The sequence below is a fragment of the Macroventuria anomochaeta genome (genome assembly GCF_010093625.1).
Source record: "Macroventuria anomochaeta strain CBS 525.71 unplaced genomic scaffold BU25scaffold_40, whole genome shotgun sequence".
Lineage (NCBI taxonomy): Eukaryota > Fungi > Ascomycota > Dothideomycetes > Pleosporales > Didymellaceae > Macroventuria > Macroventuria anomochaeta.
The window spans coordinates 246,155-264,533 of NW_022985401.1; the positions used below are offsets into that span (position 1 = coordinate 246,155).

General features: G+C 52.2%; 8 protein-coding genes across 8 annotated transcripts; 3 read left to right on the plus strand and 5 right to left on the minus strand.

The window, feature by feature from the left end:
• Positions 1-711: 711 nt before the first annotated feature.
• Positions 712-2,190, plus strand: BU25DRAFT_318463 (MFS general substrate transporter; the record flags this gene model as incomplete). Its single annotated transcript, XM_033702227.1, has 1 exon — positions 712-2,190. A coding segment is annotated over one exon (1,479 nt), but the record flags the coding sequence as incomplete, so codon positions are not given.
• Positions 2,191-2,319: 129 nt separating this feature from the next.
• BU25DRAFT_479582 (glycoside hydrolase family 1 protein) lies at positions 2,320-3,917 on the minus strand. Its single transcript, XM_033711028.1, has one exon. The coding sequence runs from the start codon at positions 3,831-3,833 to the stop codon at positions 2,346-2,348; it is 1,488 nt and encodes a 495-aa protein (XP_033557211.1). The 5' UTR covers positions 3,834-3,917; the 3' UTR covers positions 2,320-2,345.
• Positions 3,918-4,057: 140 nt separating this feature from the next.
• On the minus strand, positions 4,058-5,769 carry BU25DRAFT_479589 (SGNH hydrolase). Its single transcript, XM_033711029.1, has 4 exons — positions 5,160-5,769; positions 4,977-5,095; positions 4,506-4,923; positions 4,058-4,447 (listed from the first exon to the last, which is right to left on the minus strand). Exons 1-4 carry the CDS (start codon positions 5,338-5,340, stop codon positions 4,296-4,298), a joined length of 870 nt encoding a protein of 289 aa, XP_033557212.1. The 5' UTR covers positions 5,341-5,769; the 3' UTR covers positions 4,058-4,295.
• BU25DRAFT_479593 (glycoside hydrolase family 95 protein) lies at positions 5,267-7,832 on the minus strand. The gene has a single exon (XM_033711030.1). It carries the CDS (start codon positions 7,763-7,765, stop codon positions 5,435-5,437), a length of 2,331 nt encoding a protein of 776 aa, XP_033557213.1. The 5' UTR covers positions 7,766-7,832; the 3' UTR covers positions 5,267-5,434.
• Positions 7,833-8,303: 471 nt separating this feature from the next.
• On the plus strand, positions 8,304-10,256 carry BU25DRAFT_442861 (general substrate transporter; the record flags this gene model as incomplete). Its single annotated transcript, XM_033709328.1, has 7 exons — positions 8,304-8,535; positions 8,601-8,657; positions 8,707-9,400; positions 9,453-9,495; positions 9,543-9,808; positions 9,861-10,042; positions 10,096-10,256. 7 exons carry the CDS (start codon positions 8,304-8,306, stop codon positions 10,254-10,256), a joined length of 1,635 nt encoding a protein of 544 aa, XP_033557214.1.
• A 1,012-nt stretch (positions 10,257-11,268) lies between these two features.
• On the minus strand, positions 11,269-12,600 carry BU25DRAFT_351192 (molybdopterin biosynthesis enzyme; the record flags this gene model as incomplete). The annotated part of the gene is made up of 1 exon (XM_033703347.1): positions 11,269-12,600. The coding sequence occupies one exon, from the start codon at positions 12,598-12,600 to the stop codon at positions 11,269-11,271; it is 1,332 nt and encodes a 443-aa protein (XP_033557215.1).
• Positions 12,601-13,032: 432 nt separating this feature from the next.
• On the plus strand, positions 13,033-16,128 carry BU25DRAFT_494667 (nitrate reductase; the record flags this gene model as incomplete). Its single annotated transcript, XM_033711793.1, has 4 exons — positions 13,033-13,314; positions 13,372-13,604; positions 13,658-15,402; positions 15,455-16,128. The coding sequence occupies 4 exons, from the start codon at positions 13,033-13,035 to the stop codon at positions 16,126-16,128; spliced, it is 2,934 nt and encodes a 977-aa protein (XP_033557216.1).
• Positions 16,129-16,340: 212 nt separating this feature from the next.
• On the minus strand, positions 16,341-18,128 carry BU25DRAFT_414784 (short-chain specific acyl-CoA dehydrogenase mitochondrial precursor). Its single transcript, XM_033707381.1, has 3 exons — positions 17,808-18,128; positions 16,896-17,750; positions 16,341-16,815 (listed from the first exon to the last, which is right to left on the minus strand). The coding sequence occupies exons 1-3, from the start codon at positions 17,903-17,905 to the stop codon at positions 16,449-16,451; spliced, it is 1,320 nt and encodes a 439-aa protein (XP_033557217.1). The 5' UTR covers positions 17,906-18,128; the 3' UTR covers positions 16,341-16,448.
• Positions 18,129-18,379: the final 251 nt, after the last annotated feature.

Genomic DNA, 18,379 nt, shown 5'->3' on the forward strand with positions numbered 1-18,379 from the left:
GCCCTGACGATCAGTGTGAGCTTTACTGCGAGCGTGTGAAGTGGAGCTATCGCGACCCACAAACGTCATGTTGGCTAACAATTTTTCCATGATGCGTGTGCGGGAGCTTAGAAATCTGCAATCAGACAAAAGATCATGGGTGTGCTACAATTGTAAAACTGTAGTGATTGTCTGCTGGTCGCTTCATACCAAAGCAGCTCGTTCCCAGGAGCTTGTGTAAGTTGGAGATTTTGCCCTCAAATGACTACGGACATCTGAACGGCTCCGCGGCATCGAAACGAATCGGGACACCCCCAGGCCTCCAACATGCAGTCAATTGTGCAATACCGAAGATTTCGAAAGCAAGCAGAAGAGCAGTATAGTCGACATGCACAACACGACGAGAAATCCATAACTGGAGAAAGAGCCGGTCAGCCAGCCCGGGCACCATCACCAAGCACCTCGCCATCAACTTCATCGGCATCAACTTCATCGGCATCGCAGTCAGAGCAATCGCTTAATCTCAAGCATGTCGATATCGAGAAGGACGCAGCGTTTCCAGAAACAGCTATCCCACATGCTGGCGCATCACAGCATTGCCGCGGCGGAATAGAAGGGAGAGACGCGCAACACATGCAAGAGGAGGCCGAAGCAGGTCGGGAAGTTTACCTCACACAACCGCCTCAGGAGGCCAACCGTGCATTAAGTCGTGTAGCGACTGCGCGCTCCGTCGGCACCAGACTCGGCGTAGCACTGACAGGCATCGCTGTCCGTGACCGGCGCACGAACGAAGGAGGAGCAGATGCAGGGAAAGTCTTCGTTGTGGCATTTGAAGGCGACAATGATCTTTCGAAACCCCAGAATTGGAGCTACACTAGACGGATCTGCGCAACAGCCATGATTGCCCTGATCGGCTTCGTCGTTGGCGTAGCGTCCTCTATCGACTCCCCAGCTACCTCTAGAGCAGCGCAAGAGTTTGGCGTCAGCGATGTTGTGGAGATCCTCGCGACTGGCCTCTACCTGATAGGCTTCGGCGTCGGCGCACTCTTTGCAGGCCCCTTCAGCGAAACACTAGGCCGAAACCCCGTCTACATCATTACACTGACTACGTACATGATCTTCATCATGGCCTCCGGACTCGCGAAGAACATTCAACAACAGCTAGTTTTCCGCTTCCTCGCCGGCTTCTTCGGCTCCACGCCTTTGACGTGTGCAGGAGGATCTATTAGTGACCTCTGGACGCCGATGGAGCGCGTCTTCGCATTTCCAATGTTCGCTAATGCTGCCTTCCTTGGTCCGGTCATGGGGCCTGTGATGGGAGGCTTCATCGCGCAAAGCACGTCCGTCTCCTGGCGCTGGGTAGAATGGACGACCCTTATCATGTCCGGTCTGGTACTTATCCTCGTCGTCATCTTCCAGCCGGAAACCTACGCTCCTGTGCTCCTCGCATGGAAAGCCCAGCATCTTCGCAAAGTCACAGGCGACCAGCGCTTCGTCGCTGAGATGGAGATTCGCGGCGAGCCTTTCCTTCATCGTCTCGGCACCGCCTTGTACCGCCCCTTTCTGCTGACCTTGGAGCCCATCGTCCTGTTAGTCACACTGTATCTCACAGTCATATACATAGTCCTCTTCAGCTTCCTCGACGGCTACGACTACATCTTCGGCTCTACCCACGGCACCTCTCAAGGCATAACCGGTCTCTGCTTTCTTAATATCGCCATTGGGCTATTCGGTGCATCCCTCTGGGTCCCCCTTATCTACAAGTGGGCAAAGCGCGATGTGGTAGCCATCCAAGAACGAGGCGGCTCCCGTCTTCCTCCAGAGTTTCGATTGTGGTACGCCATGTTCGGCGCACCAGCTATCCCCATCAGCCTGTTCTGGATGGGCTGGACGAGCTACTCGCATATATCTATCTGGTCCCCGATTCTCGCTGGCGTGCTGTTTGGCTATGGTGTGCTGTGTGTGTTCATCTCGAGTTACCAGTACATCATCGATAGCTACGAGATGTATGCCGCGAGTGCGCTCACAAGCGTTACGTTGGTAAGATATGTTACAGCGGGTGGCATGACGGTTGTGGGGATCCCGTTCTACAAGAATATGGGTGTGCACTGGACATTGACTATCCTTGGGGGTATCAGTGCGGTGCTCGTGCCTGTTCCATACTTGTTCTATATCTACGGGAAGAAGATTAGGGGGAAAAGCAAGTACGCCGTAGTGCACGAGTGATTTTCTTGCTACGAAGCTTCTCTGTAGATCTGGAAATCAACAAAGAGTACAGTGGTACTTGTTGATCAAGAATCACTCACGATGTACGCAAAACTCCAACCTTGTATCTGTGGCCGTGATCCGCATGCACACCTCGACCCCTATCCCTCCGCAATTAAATGCGTAAAATAGTCTCCAAGAAAGTACGCCGACCGCTTAGGAAACCTCGTCTTCTCCTCACTCTCAAAATCCACCCACGTACACCCGAACCGATCCTCAAATCCCGCCGCCCACTCCCAATTATCCGTAAACGTCCATCCAAAATAACTTCGAATGTCGACGCCATCTTGCACAGCGCGCGCCAGCTCACGAAGATAGCTGTGGAAGAAGTCGACGCGGAATGTGTCGTTCAACACTTCGGCGGACGGGGGAGCTTTGACATGCTCGCCCTTCGCCGTCGTCCCGTTCTCTGTCATGTAGATGGGCACGTGGTATCGATCCCAGATCCAGTGGAGCAGTTTCCCAAAGCCAGAGGGCGCTGTGCGCAGCCAATAGGTGTCTGACTCCGGGCCTCTAGACTTGCCCTCACTGTTAGTGTCCAGTTTCTCGACGTTGCCCAGGTGGTCGTTAATATCCGCCTCCCCATCAAGATGGCGCACAAAGAACGTCGTGTATGTGTTCATGCCGTAGAAATCACTACTCCCTTTCACTATCGACTTCTCCTCGTCTGTGAATGTGGGCAGTCGCGAGCCGAGCTGAGAGCGCATGCTGGCTGGATAGTCGCCGGAGCCGTAGATCGGGTCGGCGAACCATGCTATCTCAAACTCTCTAGCGCGTTGCGCGGCTTCTACGTCCTTGGGGTCGTTGACATCCCAAGGCTCGGAGTAGTTGCCGTGCAGCGTGATGCCTATTTGCCCTTTCTGGTGCGGTTTGAACTCCTCGCGGTAGATTTTCGCTGCGCGGGCGTGGCTTACGATTTCTGTGTGCGCAACGATAAAAGTCTCTGTCGAGCTGTCGCCTTCGGCATTGCGCTCGCGGAACGAGGAGCGTGCGGGTGCGTGGACACCTGCTGCGTAACCGGCGAGCGTGTACACACCGGGTTCGTTGTAGGTGATCCAGTGTTTTACTCTGTCGCCGAAACGCTCAAAACAGAGACATGCATAGCGCAGGAAGTCTGGTGTGTATTTCTCTTGGTTCAGCATGCCGCCGTAGCGGTCTTCAAGAGCTTGAGGGGTGTCCCAGTGGAACAGTGTGACGAAGGGGGTGATGCCGTTTGCGATCAACTCGTCGATCAAGTTGTTATAGTAGTCAACGCCCTTTTCATTGACAGGGTCGTTGATACCGCCGAGGGGAATAATACGAGACCAGGAGAGGGAAAAGCGGTATGCGGTTACGCCATAGCTTTTCATCAAGGCGACATCTTGTTTGTAGAGGTCATATGCGCGAGTTGCGTCTTCATTGGTGCTTCCGTCTTTTACTTTGCCAGGCGTGTGGCAGAACTTGTCCCATATTGATTCGCCTTTGCCATCTTTGTTCCAGGTGCCTTCGACTTGAGCGGCAGCGGTTGCGAAACCCCAGTGGAAGTCTCTTCGTAGAGTGTCCTTGAGTTCCGCGTCTGGCGACTCATCGAAGTTGTGTGTCCAAGTCATGGTTCGTTTCTTGACAGAGAAACCAAGATGTTCGGTCAGACGTGCTCGTTATAAGTAGAGGCTTGTGTCTCTGATGAGGATTGCTGAAGGCAGTGTTTCCAAGTCGCCTGAATGCTTGTCGTTGAAGGTAGGTCTATCACCCGGAGTGCCGTTTTGGGTTTATCCGGTAGAATGACTATTTTAATGTGCCCCCTCACCCGCAGTTGTTGTTGATCAACATTCGCGCTAGGTAAAATATGTAGAGAGCTCGACGTGGTAAGCTCTTACGGTACGGTACGTAAATGCGGGTGAGCGTTGCGTCATTGGCGGAAATGAGGAGCTTCGCGTCCGGAGCAAACGTGACCGAAAATCTGCATGCTATACGATGATCAATGTTGCTACGGGTTGATTTCTTGGACTAAGATATTTCGCTAAGTGAACAATCGCAAGCATTCGGTATGGTTTTTGCTTGCACCCTTGCGCTCACCAAGGCGCGTTATCCTCGAACCATTCCGGGAAGAAAGGCTCGAGCGCTACCGGGATCTTGGATGGGCGAAGCTCAGGGTAAGCCTGGATGATTGTCTTCTTGATCTCCTGGTACAAGATCTTGTAACCATCTCCGCTGAGATGCAAACCTAGGTAGTCCACTAGTCAGTGCTGTGTCTGAGCTGGATGCTTGATTAGAGTACTCACCATCGTACAATAGTCGCGCTAGAACATCGCTCCGCTCCGCCCGCTTGTCACCTGGCATCAAAAGCTCAACACTGCATTCGTTGCGAAGTGAAGCATTCCACCCCACTGTGGCTTCCCTCATGCACGCGCCCCACAGATCCACAACGGCCACACCCATCTCTTCACCAGCGTTCTTGACTCCCACGGCATATTGTTGCGCTGTCACGGCCGTCCGCGCCGACCTTCCAGGTTCGTCCCAATGATCGAAACCCCATTCGTCAATCGGCGGCGGCGTGATCAATAGTACTCTGATGTTCTCGTGAGCCTGGATTTTCGGATGCTCGACCAGGCGTCGTAGGTTCTCCTCGAATACCTGCAGAGGTACATGTTGACCTGTTGTGTCTGGCAACGAGATGTCGTTGGGTCCAAAGAAGATGCTCTGCTATCCATTAGCAATGGCTCTTCCATCTCGGATATCTAGAGAGTACTTACGATGAGACGGACGCGACCTTGCTCAGGGTTGGGAATTATTCTGGGCAATATGCTCAATGCATTGACTGTGTTGTAACCACTGAAGCCACGCTTCACAAAATCAATGCGTCTTGAATAATCTACATGATCAGTCGAGCCGCGTAACCCGAGACACTCAGGTTAAGTATATTTAAATGCTCGTACCATGTTGAAGAGCTTGATAGCAACTGAAGCCGAGCGTGGGATCGCCATCGCTTTGTGTGATCGAATCGCCAAAGAGAAGGAACTGGTCATGAACGAAAGGTAGAGATCCGAGAAGGTTGCCTTCATTCAAGATGGAATTCTTATTCTTCTGAAGATTATCTTGGAGGTCGTTTGCTGACATCTTGATGCTCTGTATAGCACACTTGTTCGTTGTATCGAGAATGGCTGTGTCGACCCTTCCTAACTCGAAGATGATGTCAGAGGTCTAACCTCGTTCAGACATCGCGTCTGATGGTATGTTCGCCCTGAACTGCAGGAACCTTGACTTTAACACCTGTGTCCAGGGCATCAGACCCTACACTATGGAAGACAAGTATAGCTTCGTGTCCAAACAATGATTTGATGCGCACTGGATCATGGATGTGCCCGTCCTCCCATTCGAAGTCAATCTCGAACCCTCCACGGCATCGTACACCTTGAATCTTGCCCTTCTTCCATTCAGCAGGACAAGATGGAAGCAGACGTATAAGTCTAGCTGAGCATCCTGTGTTTTCAGACTGCGTCTCTTCATGCGACTGCACAAGACACTCAGTGATACCTGCAGCACCTCCAAAGTTTCCATCGATCTGAAAGGGTGGGTGATTATCTAACATGTTCGGCAAGGTACTATCCTTCAGTAGCGCTTTGATGTTCTTTTGACACTCTGCTGGCTGTCGTAGTCGAGCCCAGAAGTTGATAAGCCAGGCTCTAGACCACCCAGTATGACCACCTCCATGTTCGAGGCGCCGTACCAACGTCTTCTTGGCGGCCTTGACAAGTGTCGGATCAGATGAGGTTGTGATCGTGTTGCCCGGATGAAGTGCATAAAGGTGAGAAACGTGCCGATGGCCGAGTTCAGTCTCTTCGTAGTCGTTCAAACCCCACTCTTGAATAGTGCCAGTCTTTGGACTGATAGTGATCGGCGGCAGTCTGGATAGCGCAGACTCAACCGCGGACACACAATCTTGCGATGCGCATTGGGCCCCGAGCACAGAGGAAATGAGAAGAAAGTGTGTAAAGACCTGCCGAATAATCTCCATGTCCATGGTAGAGCCTTCACAAAACACACCTTTCTCCTGACTTTCTTTGTGCAGGAATGTGTTTTCGGGTGATAAGGAAGGGTTCGTGATAAGGTACTGCCCATTGGAGTCGTCAATAAGAAAATCCAGTAGGAAGTCAATGCAGCCTTTAAGCACAGGTGCCATCCTGGTAAGCAAAGCTTTGTCGCCCGTGAAGCTGTAGTGGTCCCAAACGTGAGTACAAAGCCACGCTCCGCCTAGAGGCCAGAGAGTGGACGGCATCCAGCGATCCTGCGACTCAGTATCGCCAAAGATATCGGTACAGTGGTGCGCACACCATCCACGACATCCCCAAATTTCTGATGCCGTTCGCTTGCCATTGACGGCCATGCGTTCCAAGAGTTCGAATAGCGGTAGCTCGCACTCCGAGAGATTAGACACATGTGCAGCCCAATAGTTCATCTGGAGATTGATGTTTATGGTGAACTTTGAGCCCCATGGCGGTTGGAATGTAGGGTTCCATATGCCTTGAAGATTGGCTGGCAGAGCTTTGGGATAAGAGCTGCTGCACGATAAGAGAAGATATCGCGCGTATGTATGGTACAGTGCGACCAAGCCAGGGTCACGAGTGTTCTTCAGCCGCTCAGACGTTGCGAGCTGTGTGTTGTCTGGAAAGAGCTGAATGCTCATACGATTGAACAGACTTTGCCAGTTGGAAACATGTCGCTGCCAAAGTTTCTCGGAACCAGTTCGCAGCGCGATCTCCAGATCTGACATCGCCGCCTGCTGAACATCGCTATGACGATACTGAGTATGGGCAGCAAGAACCACTAATGCCTCTTTTGTTGTGACTTCCAACTCACGACCAACGATTTGAATAGCTCCTTCACCATGGATCTGCGCTCCTGCCACAAGGCACAGGCTGTTGCTGCCTTTGCCACCAGACGTTGCGTGCAGTACAATACGTTCATCGATCACTTCGATCGAATCCAAGAACTCATTGACCTCCCACTCGACATCGCTCATACGTGTCAAGCTGATTCTGAAGGTGACCTCCCTGGAAGCTACAACACGGAACGCGATGACATTGTCTGCGTGCGTTGTGATGACCTCGCGACGCACTTGCGTTCCGTTGACAGTATATTGCACTACCGTCTCAGCTCGTGCAAGATCGAGGCTCCTTCGGTAGTCCTTTACAACGTCTTCGGTAGACCCAGAGCCTGATTGCTCATTGGGATACTCAAAGTCGACCATGCACGTGCCTAGTGGCTCGTAATGTCTCATGCTCTTGGGAGTAGCGAGGAAGCGTTTCCCAACCAAGGCTTCGGCGTCGCGATGTTTTCCAGCGCGGATGAGTTCCCTCAAGTGCTTTAGGTGGTATTTTGCTCCAACAGGAGTGCGGTTCATCGGCCCTCCATACCAAACGCTTTCTTCGTTCAAGCGCAGCGTTTCTCTGTGCACACCTCCATAGACCATGGCACCCAGGCGACCGTTACCAAGCGGGAGGGCGCTATCCCAGTCAGATGCGGGGGAGTCGTAGCGTAGCATGGGGTGTCTGAGAGGGGATTGGTCCACAAGCGATGTACCACCGGTTAATCTCACGGGTGTGCTGGGGTGGTCGGATCCTTCTCCTTGCTCTGGACTTCGCAGTGCCAGCATTTATGCACTTCTTTGTCGTGAGCTGCGCGCCCTGAAGAGTGGTTGGACGGAATAACTTTGTGTGGGAAGCGATCAACAAACGCAAGGCCGATACGTGTGACCGCGATCCTGTACATCTTGCTCCTCAGGCTAGCCCAATAGGTGAAGCTGGGTTCGTTATGAGTTGTGGATTAAACGCCCAATGTGCATGCTTCCCCATGGGGCTGCAGATCCGCAGCGTGAACATGAGGTGACATGCTTTGGTAATGTCGATCTAGACGGAGCCATGCTCTCCGCCTTTTCGTCTACTGCAAGGGCCTGCAGGTTGAAGGACTTCTGAGAAAGTTATTCATATCTGACTGCAACTCCGCCTGGTGTACGAGTTGCGCATCGATCCTTGAACAAACTTTTGAATACTGTCGCTGCTGAGAGCGCCTATACTGCCACGATGGCTCCGCAGGAGAACATCAAGTCGTTCCATCATGATGTGACAGATGAGAAAGCTGGTGCTCTTCAAACCGAGGAGATGGTTGTCCAGCGCATCACGGATGAGGACCTTCTCCGCATATCGAAGGAGGCGATGCCGAGATTTTGGACCGCGACTGGATTCAGAATCTGCCTGATTATCTTCCTCCAAGGTTGCAATCAGGCAGGTTATGGTGTTGACTGGGCTGTCATCAGTAAGTGAATCCAATCCGAAGCTGTGCAGTCAATGGTAGATGATGCTGATCATGCCGGGAAACAGGTGGTATCAACGCGTATCCGGCCTGGCACAAATTTTTCAACATCGAGATCGATGGCGGTAAGTGGGCGAGCGTTGTGTGAAATGTAATGCGCACTGACATTCAAAGTCAAATTCGCACACATCACGGCCTTGATGCGGATTGGTACTGTGGTCGGCGCTCCATTCCTTGCCCTCAACGACAGAATCGGCCGCCGAGGAGTCAACTTTCTCGGCAATGCTCTCGTCATATGTGCTGCGCTTATGCAGGCACTTGCTCCAAATATGTCTTGTTTTATGGCTGGTCGATTCTTCCTCGGATTTGGAAGCGCACTCATGTCGTCGCCGCAGTACATCGCCGAAGTCGCTCCCGTTCACCTCCGTGGGCGTATTGTGGGTCTGTTCGGGGCCTGTTTCCAGATTGGCAGCGTGGCCATGAACGCCGGAATGATTGGAACTACAAGGATGGCGGAAAGTGAGACGAACAACTGGTCATGGCGTCTTCCATTGCTCTTACAGATGTTTTTCCCGGCTGTCGTGTGCTCGCTTATCTATTTCATCACACCAGAATCGCCTCGATACCTGATGCTCCGAGGCAAGCGCGAACAAGCGAGGAAGGTCATCGCCAAGTATCAAACTACTTCGGGTTCTCTGGATGAGCCTATTGTCGACATCGTTACCTCGCAAATCGAAGAGTCTTTAGAGACGTCTCGCACAGGCTTTAGGCAATCTTGGAACTTTGCTGTCTTTGTCACCAAGACTGTTCGTTACCGGTTACTTGTCCTTGTTCTCTATTCGATGTTTCAATCATGGAATGGAGGAGGGTAAGATGGTTCGTTGGCCTAGCAGACACGCATTAGCTGACATGTTCGACAGTATTGTATCGTACTACCTGACACCTGCGCTCAAGACCGTTGGGGTATGCAGTTTGTTCCTCTACACAGATTATTCCGCTCACATTTCCAGGTTACTGCGCCTATAACGCAACTCGGTGTGAACCTCGGCTTGACCGCAACCTATTTTGTATTCACCGCGATTGGTGGTTGGTTTGTTGACTACTTCAAGCGCCGAACGCTCATTTTCGCCGGCCTGGTTGGTATCGTATGCATGCAAACAGCTGCCACAATAACTTCTTGGCAATACAGCCTGAAGCCATCCAGTACAACATCGGCTCTCACGATAATGTGGATGTTCATGTTCCAGGTCATAAGCGCCACTTTTATCGCAACGATGTAAGTTCGGACCTGGACGTAGTCAGGGCGCTTACTGATTGGGATCGTTCAGGCACAACCTCTACCCGGTCGAGATCCTGTCTTTGCCTCTTCGTGCGAAAGGCATGGGTCTGTATGGTGTCATTCAAGGCGCATGCGGTGCTATCGAAGCTTATGGAATCTCCATTGGTATCTCAAAGGTGGGATACAAGATCTGGTGTGTGTACATCATATACAACACGCTCCAGCTAGTCGGTGAGTCTTCTTGGTACACTGATAAGCTTGTTCAGAAATCTCATGTGTTATAGCGTCGTACTTCGTTTTCCCAGAGACCAGCAAACTAAGTTTGGAAGAAATCGACGCCGTGTTTGAAACGCCAGGCGTGGCGCCTGTGAAGATGTCGCTCGACATCCAAAAGGCGAAAAAAGAGAAGGCGAGACTCGACAGAGAAGCGGGCATCGTCAACTGAGCAAGACAGTATTGATCATACACGCTCGTGCATCTTATTAGGCATGTGTAGTTGAGTAAGAAGCAGCACACAGTCGAGGAAGGTGCGGGCATAACGCGTCAGTGTGGGGCAACCTCGCTAGCGCGTCTTTAAACCCTTCCTTCCTCTGTCTCGATTTAAAGGATCCTTCTTCAACCACAAGTGTTCTCGCCTTGAGGCTCTCACTTATCTTCAATTCATTTTGGCTATCAGAAAGTGCGCGCAATTATGCTTGATCTTTAAACGTCATCGCAATGACGTAAGCGCTCAATTCAATCGCAAAAAATTACATTAAAGCATGACCAACCCGTTACTCACACAAAATACGAAGACGTAGAGCATCAGACATGCGCGACATGGATGCAATCAAGCTTCTTATTCTTGCTGGGGGGCAATCTTCACGTATGGGATCTCCTAAGCATCTGCTGTCGGTCCCATCGACCGACCAGCCATTGTACCAACAACTTATCCACATCATGCACGTCGCCTTTCCTGAAACGAAAACGATGTATTTTTCTGTTGCCGACAACTCGATACTTGATAATACTCTCCAAGCAAAAGAGCTATTCCTACCAACGAAGACTGGTCTCAGGTGCATCGAACTAGTCAAGATCTTTGATGAGACAACGCAGGACATTGGTCCCGCAGCCGGCCTTCTCGCTGCTCACCAGTGCGATCCAGACGCAACCTGGCTGGTTGTGGCTTGCGATTTTCCTATGCTCGACCCCGCAGCTCTGCACCAACTCAGAGAAGCTTATGAAGACCCCGTCACGTGTTTCGTCAACAAAGATGGGTTCAGTGAGCCGTTACTGGCCATATGGAGTCCAAAAGCTCTTCGTACCCTTCGTGAAAACGTCGATGGCGGTCGTTCGGGCCCCAATTATACAGTCAAACGTCTCAACGGCAAGCTCATCACGCCCACCAAAGATGACTGGATCCTGAATACAAACACCCTAGAGGAGTGGGAAGTTGCAAAACTGCGGATCAAGAGACCTCAATCAATAAGCGGAGTGTGAGGATAGCATTGCACCATTATTGGGCCCGATTCTCCGGTGCAGCCTCTCGCAATGTGTGCCCAGCAGTTGGATGTGGCGTACTGCGAGATGACAGCTGGACTCTGATTCTGGCTCAGCTCAATCATTTTGTTTCCATCTGGTCCAGTAAGAACAGTGCCATGTCGAAAGCAATCCAGATGTGATGGAGATGCTAGGAACATATCACGGCCACCGTTTTTCGTCGACAGCTCCGCTAATTCTGGTTGTTCAGGATTCTGATCGAGTGATTGTCGCAGAAAGGGCACGACCAGGAAGCGGAAGCATGCAGCGGTCGCAATTGGATTGCCGGGCAACCCAAAGAAGGGAACAGGTCCGCAGTCTCTGTCCATTGTCGCAAACAACATTGGGTGCCCCGGGCGGATCGCAACACCATGGAAGTGTACTTGTGCACGCAGCCTTTCCAATGCTGGCACAATGAAGTCGAACTTGCCCTTAGAGACAGCTCCGGTTGTAATGATCAAATCCCATGTGGCAGCTTCAGCCGAATCAAGGGCTTCCTCCAGACTCTGCACATCGTCCTGCAAGATACCCTTCAGATCTACGTCGACACCCGCTTCACGCAGCGCTGCAGCAAGGAATAGACCATTGGAGTCGAAGATCTGCGAGCTCTTTCGAACACCATCCGTGTCGCGAGTAAGCTCGTTGCCTGTAGTCCACACAGCGACTCGAAGCCTGCGGCGGACGACAACTTCGGGGACGCCCACCGATGCTAGACCCATCACGTGTCGCGAACGCACGACTTCTCCTTTCCTAACAATAACATCGCCCTTTTGCATGTCGCCGCCAGCAAAGCGCCGATTTGCATGCAACCGTACTGGACGCGTCAAAACGAATCGATGCCGTGATTGGAATTCGGACTTTGCGCCAAAAGGAACCGTGTCTTCGATCTTGACACATGCGTCGAACGGTGTATTCGAAGTACTGATGGGAAATTGTGCGCCTGTCATGATCTCGACGCAAGGATAGCAGCCATCAATCGGTTCGTTTGGCAATTCAATAGGGTCGTCACCTGCAGCGTTCGTACCTTGAACAACGAAGGTGACAGGCATTTCGACAGTTGCGTCCACGGTCGCACCAGAAGATATTGCGTAGCCGTCCATGGCCGATGTGTCCTTTGGAGGGGTGCATATTGGACTCGCGTGGTGTTCCGCTGCAACTCTTCCTAGAGCCTTGTCGACGGGGAGTTTCTCCGTCGGTGGCCCTCGATCTTTCAAGATGCCTGCCGCTGTGTGTTGCAGTAATGCAAGGGCATCTCGGTAGCTGATTCCCATGATCAAAATGCTGTGTGCTTTCCTCAGGATACGCAGGAACCTGGTTAAAACGTGTCTGCAAGCATGGCCCGGTTTTTCATGACGGATGCATAGCGTAGTAGTCGCGTAGATGGTTAGTATCAATGCAGCACCATGATCAAGAACATCAGCGCGTCCGCTGATTCGCATCACGGTACCGGAAAGCGTAGCCGCTCTTACTGAAGAATTATCAAAACCTCGAATTTAATTGGGCGCCTGAAAAGACCGTCGACCAAAGCGCAACCTAAAGCGTGAGCTATAACCCCAAAGCGTCGCTAGCATTCCATTGCACACATTTACGTCATGTTTAGCCCTGCCGGTCCACAACAAAGATGTCAGGCACAAGGCTATTTGGATGCAGTTTCACCCCAACTGTCCCGGGTTCGTGGGTGATTACTCCAAGGATCAAACATCATGAAGCCTAAGATCAAGATTGGAAAGGCCCCTAAGCACCAGACGCGCAATTCTATCGAGGACATATGGGGACCACGGATGGGGTACAAACATGTGTGGCCCACTCGTGTTGATGAAGCAAAAGACGAAGAGCCGGATAAGTGGGTCCAAAGTGCTTGTGTGCTCTGCAGCAATGGCTGTGGTATGGACATCGGAGTAAAAGATGGCAAGGTCGTGGGAGTTCGAGGAAGAGCAACAGATCGTGTCAATCACGGACGTCTTGGTCCGAAAGGTCTGCATGGTGTATGTCGACTTGCATGAATGAGAGTCAAAGACTCCTGTATGCTGACATGTGTGTAGTGGAAAACTATTCACCACGAGGATCGACTTACACACCCTCTGATTCGCAAGAATGGAGTTCTCGAAAAGGCTACCTGGGACGAAGCCATGAGCTTGATCGTTGAGAAGTCGAAAGACACTATCGACCGCCTGACCCAGCACGGTATCGCTTTCTACACAACGGGCCAGTTCTTCCTAGAGGAGTACTACGCGTTGGCTCTTGTCGGTAAAGCTGGCCTGAACACACTGCACATGTAAGTTCCGCTGTCAAATCTTTATAGTTGAGGCCATACACTGACATCGTCAGGGACGGCAATACCCGTCTGTGTACTGCGACTGCAGCCGCATCAATGCGAGAGAGCTTCGGATCCGATGGGCAGCCAGGCTCATACACTGATATCGATTACACTGACTGCATTGCGCTCTATGGCCACAACATGGCTGCAACCCAGACTGTATTGTGGACACGCATCTTGGATAGGTTGGCAGGGCCGAACCCTCCCAAGATCGTCGTAGTCGACCCTCGTGTCTCCGACACAGCGAAGCTGGCCACAGTGCACTTGCAACCAAGGATTGGTACAAACGTGGCTCTTCTCAACGGCATCCAGTATCTCATGTTCGAAAATGACTGGATTGACTGGGACTTTGTCAACAATCATACCGTCGGAATCGAGCCCCTCAAGAAGGTGGTGATGGAGTTTCCGCCGGATAAGGTCGAGCAGATTACTGGAGTCCCTGCATCACAACTGAGGAAAGCAGCTGAGATCGTTGGTACCAGCAAAACCCTGCTCTCTACAGCTCTGCAGGGCGTCTACCAGTCAAACCAAGCCACCGCCGCTGCCTGTCAGATCAACAACACCAACATCCTTCGTGGTATGCTTGGCAAGCCTGGATGCGGTATCTTCCAGATGAACGGTCAACCGACCGCCCAGAACAACCGTGAAGCAGGTTGCGATGGTGAATTCCCTGGTTTCCGAAACCACCTCAATCCTGTGCATATGGAAGATATGGCAAGACTCTGGAATATCGATTCTGTCAAGGTCCCACACTGGAACGAACCTACCCATGTCGAGAACATCCTCAGTTTTATCGCCAAAGGTACCATCCAGATGCTCTGGATTTCCGGAACAAACCCACTTGTCAGTCTGCCGAACCTTGCACGAGTACGCGAGCTTCTCACAAAGGATGATCTGTTCGTTGTTGCGCAAGATATCTTCATGACTGAGACTGCAGCTATCGCTGATGTTGTCCTGCCCGCAGCTCAATGGGGTGAGAAGACTGGCTGCTTCACGAATGTGGACCGCACTGTGCATATCTCGCACAAAGCAGTTGATCCTCCAGGTGAGGCGAAGGCCGATCTCGAAATCTTCCTTGACTTTGGAAAGCGCATGGATTTTAAAGACAAGGATGGACAGCCTCTCATGCCATTCAAGAATTCGGAAGACGTCTTCGAGGCATGGAAGAAGATGTCGAAGGGACGACCCTGCGACTACAGCGGCATGTCCTACGATAAGCTGACTGGAGGTTCCGGTATTCAGTGGCCTTGCAACGAAGAAGCGCCTTCCGGTACTGAGCGTTTGTTTTCGAACAAGAAGTTCTTCACCGAACTCGACTACTGCGAAAGTTTTGGTCATGATCTCGAGACCGGTGCATACTACACTAAGGACGAGTACAAAGCGTTGAACCCTAACGGACGGGCGATATTAAAGGCCTGTCATTACTTCCCTTCACCAGAAGAGCCCAATGAAGAGTATCCGCTCAGGCTCTCCACTGGACGTAGGGTTCACCACTTCCACACCCGAACCAAGACTGGCCGTACACCTTTGCAGAAAGCCTGTCCCGAGCCGGAGATTGTCATAAATGAAGAGGACGCCCGTCACCTCGGCCTCAAAGACCGCGAAGAAGTTCTCGTCGAGTCAATCCGCGGTAAAGTCCAACTTCCCGTCAGCATCGGCGGTGTCGAAAAGGGCAACACATTCATCCCCTTCCACTTCGGCTACTTCGACACCGAGACTGGCGGCAAAGCCCGCGCAGCCAACGAGCTAACAACAGGTAAATCTCTCCTCACATGTCCAGACACTCACTCCAAACTAACACCTCCCAGCAAAATGGGACCCAATATCCAAACAACCCATGTTCAAAGGCGGCGCAATCCGCATCACCAAGCTCCCCTCGACGGACGGCGAAGTAAAAATCCACGCGCGTGAACAGCAATCCGCCGCCATCGAAACCGCCTCCAAGAAAAACACCAAAGCGCAAGGCACCAAAACGACGCGCGAGCGGGGTCTCGAAGCCTGGTTGGGTGAACTTGATTGCGCTATCGACCGCCTCATTGATCTGTACAAAAACCTGCTTCCCAAGACCGACCGCGACCCCGATGCGCAAAACGGGTTGAGAATTATGGTCCGCATTGCTACAAGAGTCAGGAAGCGCATCAAGCCCATGGCGTCGAAGTACCACGAGAACAAGAACAGAGGGCAAAAGCGCGCAGACGCTTTAGCCGACTTGTTGTTCCAGCACGACGACAGCGTCGATGGGACGTACGAGATGCTGGAGACGATGCAAGGCTTGCATATGTATCTCGCGTATATCAGGGGGAGTTTGAGGGGCATGTATCCTGCCAGCCAGGCGCTGTGGGATAAGGAGTGTATTGGGGCGGTTACGGAGGCGACGGAGGATGTGACCAAGATGGAGGAGTGGTGCTTGCAGCAGATGCAGTTTAGGAGTCCGCAGACGTTGCTTGTGCCGTTGCCGTTGAAGGAGGGGGGGAAGAGGTGAGCGGGCATCGAGTGACTTTCTTCTAGTGTGAACATACAACAGTCTACTCTGTATGATTAATGTCGCTTTACGGTAAACCAGCTGGGCTTTACCTAAGGCAACGAACGCTTGTGAACGGTGAGGATGTGAAGGCCGCCGCAGCAGCAGCTGGAACTCCTGTGAAAAGCGTGTGCAGTATGGCGACACCCAGAAGATGAGCGACCGGCTGATGTGTGGATATTGAGCATTTTCGAGTGTACAGTAGATCTATCCTATCAATTGACCTACAGCCGTTCCAACCAGGACAAAAACTGCTGGCCAAGCTTTTTCCCTTATCCCGTCTACTTGGTATATAACTTCTGCAAATGCTTCGCAATAGTAGTCAACTGGATGTTACTCGTGCCCTCATAAATTGCGCCAATCTTGCTATCCCTGAAATACTTCTCCGCCAAACCCTCCCTCACAAACCCCATGCCGCCCATCCACTCGACCGCCTGACCAGACACCTTGCCTGCGACCTGAGAGGCGTACAACTTAGCCATAGCAGCGTCCATGACGAAGTCCTCGCCGGCTTCCTTCTTGCGGGCGGCGTTGTAGACGAGGGCGCGCGCGGCGCAGATCTCGACCCAGGCTTGTGCGAACTGGTGCTGCATGCCTTGGAATTCGCCGATTAGTTGGCCGAATTGCTTGCGGTCGTTCCATGCGTATCTATCATGTTGTATCAATATCTAGGCCTGCCAATAATGCATGGACTGGGGTGAGGGGAGGAGGAAGGGAGGGAGACGTACCCAGCAGCGTTCTCAAACGCGCCCAGTGCCAAACCCGTCATCTGCGCCGCGATACCAATTCTTCCTTCGTTCAAAAGACCAATGGCGTACTTGTACCCCTGTCCTTCCTCACCGAGCAAGTTCTCCTTCGGGATCTCGACATCGTCGAAGTTGATGACGCAAGTGCTGGATGCCTTGATACCGAGTTTCTTCTCCTTCTTCGCGATGCTGAAGCCTTTTGTGCCCTTCTCGACAATGAAGGCCGTGATGCCCTTGTACTTCTTCTCGGGCGCGAGGTTCGCGAAGACGATGAAGAAGTCGGCTTCCATGGAGTTGGTGATCCACATCTTGCTTCCACTAATCCTGTACCCGCTGTCTGTCTTGGTCGCCTTGGTAGCCAATGCAAAAGCATCAGAGCCCGAGACGGGCTCGGAAAGACAGAAAGAGCCAACGGTGTTGGTTGCGAGCTTCGGCAGGTACTTCTTCTTGATGTGCTCGGATCCCCATTTGAGAATCGCAGTGTTGACGAGCGTGTTGTGCACATCGCACATGACACTCACGCTCGGATCGACTCTTGCCAGCTCTTCAATAGCAATGATGGCGCTGGTGAAGTTCATGCCCGAACCGCCATACTCTTCGGGGATCTCGATGCCCATCAGGCCTTGCTCGAAGAGCTGCTCGACGACAGCGGGGTCCATGGACTCTGCCTCGTCCATCTCACGTGCCTTGGGCAGGATGACTTCGGAGGCGAACTTGGCGACTGCTTCGCCCATCATGGCTTCGGTTTCAGAGAGGTGTGTGATGGGTGTGGGCGGGATGTCAGTGATGTCTACGGAGGCATCGCGGCGGGGGGCGGTGGAGGAGAGGCATCGTATTCTGTGCACAACTTAGCTCTCACGATGTCGGTTGAAAAGTGCTGGAGACATGGCGTACTGTGGTGTGGCGCGTGCAATAGCAGGGCGTGCGGAGCGGCGTGAGGCTGCTGTGGCTGCGCGGGCCAGCGGCCTGAGTGTTCTTGAAATGGATGCCATTGTGTGCTGTCAATTATACACGAGCGTAGCGAGTCAATTGTGATCACACTACACAAGATGTTGTAACGACAAGGGTCCAAGATATGGAAAGAAAAACGAAGGGGAGGACAAGCTGGATGTTAAGTTGGACCGAGGCAGGTCAGCTCTGCCGATTGGAGCCGGCCTTCAATCTGGGGTCGTGTGGGGATCTCCAACCCTCTTGGCCAACCCAGCCCAATTGGCAAGTGACGACCGCAGTCTTGGGGAGATTCGATACCAATAACGAACACGAACTCTGCAGATTTGGTTATAGTTCAATGTCTTCAAATGTACGGTCTCCGATCACCGATAGTTCTCCGAGTCAGAGGTCGATGGATGCCTCGCCCCAGACTTGCAACGTTCGCCGCATCTCGAGGGCGGAACGAGACCGCGATATAGCTTGGTCGATGACGATGGCTTCAACGCCAGACTTGCCAGTATTTCGCCGAAGAAGAA